The 7,825-nt window shown below is 40.8% G+C and overlaps 1 protein-coding gene across 1 annotated transcript; it reads left to right on the plus strand.

Moving 5' to 3' along the window:
* On the plus strand, nucleotides 1–805 carry LOC118797397 (transmembrane protein 275). Its single transcript, XM_036556739.1, has one exon. It carries the CDS (start codon nucleotides 43–45, stop codon nucleotides 706–708), a length of 666 nt encoding a protein of 221 aa, XP_036412632.1. The 5' UTR covers nucleotides 1–42; the 3' UTR covers nucleotides 709–805.
* Nucleotides 806–7,825: the final 7,020 nt, after the last annotated feature.

Below are 7,825 nucleotides of genomic sequence, written 5' to 3' on the forward strand. Positions count from 1 at the left end.
TGGGATGAGTTAGTGGCCTTGATTTTGAGTCGCCGTGACCAGATGGTGTGCAGCGAGCGAAGCTCGGGCACCTCGGTGCCCAAAAAGGAGCCGCAGAGCCGTCGCAAGAGGAAATCTCGTCCCCAGGGCCTTCCATCCCCGGCCTTGTGCTGCGCCTGCGGCCTGTGCATCATGCTAGCGGGCATCAACATCACTCTGGTCGGCGCCTTCGCTTTTAGCACGCTGATGCCCTCCGGCAACCCTCCCATCATCATCGGACCCATCCTCCTGCTGGTGGCCTTCACCTTTTTCGGCGCTTGCTGTGTCTGCAGCCGTCTTCCGCCTCCGCAGGGCTCCCGCCGGTCCAAAGGGGGCGCCGGAGGTGGCGGTTTGGGCTTCATGGGGCGGGGAACGGGGCTGGGAAGCGGGACGGCGGCGTTTGAGATCGAAACTAGCGAGCACACCATGCAGGATACTACAGCCGTGCAGCTAAGCCCGACAAACTCCCCCAGCAGCTCCTCGCATGGCTCCAGCCCGGAACAGGAAGCTTCAGCCATGGCTGCTAACGCTAACATCCCAGCGCCGGACTACAACACACCCTCTAGGTCCTGCAAACTCTTCACCATGGAGGCTAACGGCCCTAGTTCAGCCTCGGCCACTTTCTCAGCCTCCACAGGGGGCGGGGGAGCGGTCAGGCTAACTTTGCCCTCTGATGGTGCGGCTACCTAGCATGGATGAGGCTAGCAATCCTGGGCCACTTACGGAAAGCTAACAAAGTAACATATAAGGAGCTGGAATTGACATTAATAAGTTAACGTTCAATGTCAGTGGCTAGCCCATTGAATCATTCAGGCTAGCAAGACCCTGCGACTTAGGAGAGCTTGCTTACTCTGTTGAGCTGTAAATACAATGAGGTTGGTTAGCGCAGTGGCTAACACAGTGGATAACGCCACACAGAAGATTGAGAGTTTGATTTCCCATCCAGGCAGGGATGCTACACCAATGCGAATAGGAGTCAGTGGGCTAGACTCCCAATACTACATTCGACTAGCATAATAAGCTCTGGATAAGAGCATCTGCGAAATACGTAAATGTAAATACAGCGTTCCAGGATGGAAAATGGCACTTTGGGGAGCCGCTTTGTGACCACAGGTGGTTTGTGGAGACTCTGCTTTGGATTAGGTCCACATGACGCTCGGTTCCACGGAGAATAATAGCCGCACCGTGTCTGCGAAACGTATTTAAAGGGTTTTTTTGGAAGCTCCCCGTGCAGAAAGCCCAGACGGAGGGCTCTTCAGAAGGTGAAATTTCTGAAGCCTGCTTCACATGTTCGCATTGTGCCACTGTTACTCAGATTATTCACAGTTATGGCGCTTTGGACACAGACCAAGACGAGCGAGAAATACGCTGGTGAGCCTGTTAGCGTGTCATTACTCAGACTGAGAGCAGATTAGCCAATTCAAAGCGTCTCACGTTGTTTGAGGAGCACAGTTTTCCCCCCCATAATGTACAGTTTCACTTGAATCAAGCCAGTGTTTGTTGAAATGAGTTGTCCTGTAGTGAAACGTTCCTCAGTAGGTGACTCAAAACGGCCACCTTTGATATCTTGCTCGTTGGAATCTCAAATAAGCCGTGACACTGTGTTAAAACACTGCCGTTTTCTGAAGGAGTCATCCGAGCGTCACAGTAGCTGCATATGGGCAAAGTGAATGAAAGTCCAATTTGAATAATAATGCATGCCATCTCTCATTTAGCCGCTAAAACAGCCATTGTAAACATACTGTATTAGCTAAAGAGAGATGTTGGGCTGTGTAGACACTACTATTTTAGTCAGCTTCACTATTTTGTAACATGAGTCATTCCCAAACTGAGACATTATCAAGGAGCTAAAAGCCAATTGACTGAACTGAAATTCGAATGAAATCGGAAGAAGCCTTCACTGTGTTGCGAATACTGCCAAACGAAGCCATCTTATTCTGCTCCCCGATCGATAAGGGCTGTAAACACTCCGTTCATCTGAAGATGCTTTATGTGACAGTGTCTGTCTATGGCAGTGTTGCATGGCGACTGAGTGATTTATTCATTTATTTTGTGTTTGATTTCATTCAGATTCCTCCGTTCTGCCCTCGTTGCCCTCTGGATCAAGTTCTATGCTTTGTTCTTACAAATTCTGTCCGTCAGCAGCGACACTTTGATATTAACACAGCTGCGCCCATAAGGAAAGGGCACAGGGGAGATATCATCCGCTCATTACAGCGATTAATCACAAAAGATACGCTGTCTATTGGAAAATAGCAGCAAATCATCGCTGTTATAAGAAAACCTCCTAACTAATTTGTACATTTGAAGGCTCTAGCTTCCCTTTTGTGTGGATGTTTAATGAAAAGTGGACCAAAATTACTTGTCCATTGGCTACATTAAAGGGCCCATTTCCTACATTAAGTCCACTTATGACATTTTTTAGAATTAAACAGGCTGTTTTTATTATAATTATTATAATTATAATTTAAAAATGACTGTTGCTCTTTACATTGTGTGTAAATTTCATGACGAATGGATCAACTGAAACGGCCCAAAAATACTTGGAAAAACGTCTGGTTCCATTGACTTACATTAAAAGTAAAGTATGTTTTTTCCTTCTCCTGTAAAGTTACCATTTTGGTGATATACGGTTTTGTTCTGACAGCAGTGATATATGTGTATATTGGTTTTTGTGATGTCACAAAAGCAATGAATTTGAATTGGGCTGTTTCAGATATGGACTGGACAAGTTAAACAGTGTTTACCTACTACGTCTAACTGAAAAAGAATTGATCTTCCATAATACAGGCCCTTCAAGTTTAAAATGTTTTCTTAAGTTACTGTTTTGGCGATATAAGGTTTTCTTACAGCAGTGATGAGAGGCTATATAATCATATATGTAATGAATTGAGACAAAACAAACAAACCAAAAAGGGCTGATCTATTAGATTTACAATATTCAGCGTTTTATGGGTTATTTCTTTCATTCTGATTGATATTATTGGAATGTAATTTGTTCTTCGTTGCCATGAGTATTTAGTCAGTGTTGTATTTTGAGTCTTTAGCCAAGTAATGGATTGAATTGCTTGTTATGGAGATTATGTTACTACACAGGAGTTTAAAAAAGTGTCCTTTGTCTGTGTGTGAACGTCTGGGGTTACAGTCTTCACAGTGGCCCTTTAAAGCCACAGAAACAGAGCTGAAACGTTCATTCACTTCTGATCCAGCACCGACAATAAACCCACAAACTGTTCTCAAGGTTCTTTTTCCTCAAAGGAGAGAGAACAGTTCAATCTGCAGCACCAGCGAGAGTCAGTACAACCACACAGTGGACAGTGCTCACTTTGGTCCCGATGCTGAATCAACTTTTTACAGTTGCTCACAAGCATTTTTAAAATTCTCAGTGCATTTATTAAAGCTCTTCACACAGTTAGCCTAACAGCACTTTGAGCGTGATTTTCAGTGTCAAACCGTGACTACTAGCGTTATGCTTTCAGTCTGGGCCACAAATGTCAAAACATGGTCACATACATGGAAAAAAACCTCTATGATAATGCTAATTTTTGCCAGCACCCCTATGAGATTCCAGTAGAATGTTAGCACTAAGCTAATAGCAATGAGCATGAACCTTTCTTTGGCAGTTCTGGATTAAACTTGGACATTTGAAGCTTGTAAAAGTCATTCCATATGTTTTACATTGAAACAGACATATATATGAGCACATATGTATCAGTTTTACAGTGACTATTTCAGTCAATTTTCCGGGCCTAGGACTTCTGCTGCTGTTTTCCATTCCTAGCAACTACCCGAAACCTGCTTACGCTACGGCTCGTATTCACAGCCAGTGATGTATCTAGAACTTCCAGAAGACTCAGAGTGATGTTTTCACTCGCAAAATTGCTCCCATAAACATGACTTGTCGATTCCTCTGTCGCTTCCTAATTATGCTGGTAGTTAATCTAACATGTAAGGCCTTCAGTCCAGCTCCTGAGGTTCCTAGCCAATGGGAGAGCTCGCTTGGCTGTATCGACTTAGATACCACAGAAGGAAAACAATACTGATTGGATCATTTTCTCCTGAGTGTTTTAAGGATTCAACCCTTTAGTTTCCAGCCAAAACTTAACAATGAAGTAAGAGTATTACTAGTTTTATGGTTTTCGGAACCTGCTTAAGATCAGTACCAGCAGGACCTTTTGGTACTCGAGGGGGTTCTTCTCTGTGTTTGGTAGCACTTGCAGCTGAAGCTAACAACAATTTAGTGAATTATTTACTCTTTGTGGATAAGACAACGTCACCAACCACTGCTACTTTTCCAATACGAGCCTCAGAATACAACTTAGATCCCTGATAACAAGAGGATAGTGGACCACTGTTGGCCCGCTGACGGCAAAGCTGGTGGTCCACTGGTGCTCAGTGTTTTCTGGGCGGCCCACCGGTGGCTAAGCAGAGTGTTTCCACTCATAGTCCAATTTTCTTATTTTTCCTTTCTTCTCTTCTTTACTTACACTTTGTAAATCAGTTTAGTAAATCATTTTAATCTAGCGCAGAGTCAGCAACAACATTTTCTATGAGGTAATTTTATATTAGGCCTAATTTTTTTTTTCTCTAAATTGTTTAATATTTGTCTTTCATTTTCCAAAATAAAAGCCTCTGTGCATTTAAAATTTGAGGAGTTTAAAAACCAGTTAGAGCTTCCATGCGGACCTATATATGCTCGCTGTCCGGGATGATGATGTATCGATTGTTATTTTTAGAATTATTACTTTATAAAGCGTTAGGGTTAGAAGCTGCTGCTTTATGCCAGCCTCTATAGAATCAATGTTTTTGCTCATAGTGTCACATTTGACGGAGAAAAATCAAAGTTTTATTTGATTCTACAGAAGTCTGTGTAACTGTAGACACTTGTGTGAATGTGTGAGCACATTATGTCATTTAATGTTGACACAAATAATGTTAAGCTAAGTTAACCAGAAAGCAAGATAGCCAGTTAGCCTGGACGCTTTAGTCTTGGACACATGACCAAAGAAAAAATACATTAATCATAGTTATTGTGATGGTTCTGTTCTGGTTCTTGGTTTTGAATGTACATCGTCTGTTTGTTTTAGCTGATATGTAGTCATAGCTTTTTAGCTTATTAGTTAGCTTAGCTTAACACTGTTCTGAAATGAGATAGCGTACTGCAGTTTTCCACACAAATGTCTAAAATTAAACTCAGTCATGTTTATAAATAAGCAAAGTTTAAAATAAGAGCAAATATACTTGTTCTGTGGAGGCAGGCATACATTCTAATTAGGCTACTCTTAGCTTGCTAACTAGCTAATTGCAGCTTAGCGAACTCCTTACGAAGTAATCATTCTAAAAAATAGCAATCAAACATAAACTTACGATTCTAGCTTACATTCTGGTGCTCTTATTGGTGATTTAACAGTGCTTGGTGACTTTATCTTCCCCTGGAAGAGTAAAGAAAGTGCTAAATTGTCATTAGCTTCAGTGGCAAATGTTACCAAAGACAGAGAAGAGCACACCCAAGTAACTTGGTCCTGACTGTATTGATCTTGAGCAAATACCAAAAACCATGAAACAGGTTTGGTACCGGACTGTTCACAAATACTAATAGAACCTTAATCAAACCCCAACAAAATTCTTATATTTGGGTCATTTTCCATTTAGAGGGGAAACCATGTCACAAAAGTTGCAGGTGTTTAAAAGATGCTTAAAATATTAGGCACAGCTCCAAAAGTCAGTGTGTACATTTACACAGTTGACCTGAGATTAAATAACACTTTTCCCTTATGATTCTCTGATTTTTCTCCTTTTATCCTGTTTTATAGTCACATCTGTAAAACAGCTCATCACAAAACCAATTTTCAACATTTGAGAAACCATTTTTAATATAAAACAGTATTTTTAAGAGGGTTAACTCAGGAGTTTGTATAAAACAGTTTCATGTTTACTTTTTATATAATTAACATTATACTACATTTAATTAAAAAATTATTTGTCACAGGGATTTTGGTCACTGGTGTTATCAGGACTCTTATTTTACATTTTAACACAGTATTTTCAGCTCTATTAAACTGCTTCTTTGGGTTGAGGCTCATCAGAGAGGAAGCGTCTCAAGGCCTGAGAAGCCGAGTCACACTCGCTCACTATATTTCATTACTTTATTAATAATTTTGTTTATCAGGCAGCTCATAACTTCTATGTGTCATCTGTGTTTTGTGCTTTAATGGCTGGGTAATTAAAAATTTGTCAAAATAATGCCATTTATATCATTTTTATGACTGATTTTAAATAGTTCACAAGGTCACCTGATCAGCCAATGAGTCAGCCGATTTACAGAATCCTCAGTTTTAACTGGAATGTCACTGGAGTCACCGTCACTGGTGTTACACGATATTCATACAACACCAGCGACTGTAAAATATGTTTTGAATTAAGCTCACCTTTCTGCATATATTATAAAAGGAGATGTTAATGGACATATTAATATTATTTAGTTTTGGGATGAAAGAAATTGATTTAAAAATGTATCCAGCTGAATTCCCACTCCAAATGGAGGATGACCCAAATACAAAACCCAAATTTGCTGTGTATCCTGTAGTGGCAGCCTCAATGCAGTAAATTCTGTTGTCATGGAAAACGTGCTATATTATGTTCACTTACTGCTCAATCAAACTAACAGCAGGCCAAAGCAAAATAGAGAACCAGAACTTATTTACTGTTTTAAAGGTTTCCGTTATGTAATGGCAGCCCAGCAGTTTGTGTTTCTTAAAGAATAATTCCACCAATTTTTCAAAACTTCTGCATAATTCAGTGATTGAAATGCACTCAGAGTGGTTTGGTGTGAAATGGTTCAGATGTCTTTACAGTGGTGGTGATAGGAACCAGGGGTCGCCATGACTACAACACAGATATAGACATTTTATTTACTATCCAGAACCACCCGTGAACCTACACGAGTCTTCTGAGTTTATATGGAATGTTGATGATGGGAAATAGTGAGGTTTTCTTTGCCTCACAACACCCTGCATGTATCCCTCCACCATGAATGGAGCTTAAACAATAGTTTTAGGGCCTAAATCTTCTCAAAACTATCATAAACAGTGTCTCAGTCATCAGGCAGTGAATTCATAACCATTTCATGTAGTAACTTTCTGTGAGGGAGCTTGTAGAGGTGGACGTCTGGTTCCTATCACCACCACTGTGAACAGTTCTGGCTCAGTAAGTTTCTCTAGAACGGAGCGTTTCACACCAAACCGCTCTGAACGACTGTCTAACGAATCTTAACCATTTAATTATGCAGGGATATTGAAAAATCAGTGGAGGGAAATTAGTGCTGGTGTTTGGACAGAATGTGTTGATTCTCATTGTTTGCAGTGTTTTGATAGGTTTCAGAAAATGAACTGTTGTGCTGACTGAACTGAAAATGCTTGTTAGCGATTGTAAAAAGCTGTAATACTGCTAATCTCCTGCGTCCCGAAGCTGCTGTCGGCCACTGCAGTCCCACACAGTCCACCTGAGCATGCTGCCTTAATGACTGTGATCTCAGGATCAAATGAATGAGGGCTACTCTAACGTCCGTCCACCCACAACGCTAGGTCCTCTTGGGTATCGTTGTGTTTAAATTGTTACATTTATTCTGGATGTGTTGTCTGTTTTGCTGCTTTTCCAGTTATTCTCGTTGTGCCATGTGTACTTTTGTTTATTTGAAGAATTTAAGTGACCACATTGAAAAAATACTGTAATGAATTTACTTGATTCCAATTTTTAGTGTCATAGTGTTGGGTTGTAACAGACTACATCTAATGTTATCATATAATTT

This window comes from Colossoma macropomum, unplaced genomic scaffold, assembly GCF_904425465.1.
Source record: "Colossoma macropomum unplaced genomic scaffold, Colossoma_macropomum, whole genome shotgun sequence".
NCBI lineage: Eukaryota > Metazoa > Chordata > Actinopteri > Characiformes > Serrasalmidae > Colossoma > Colossoma macropomum.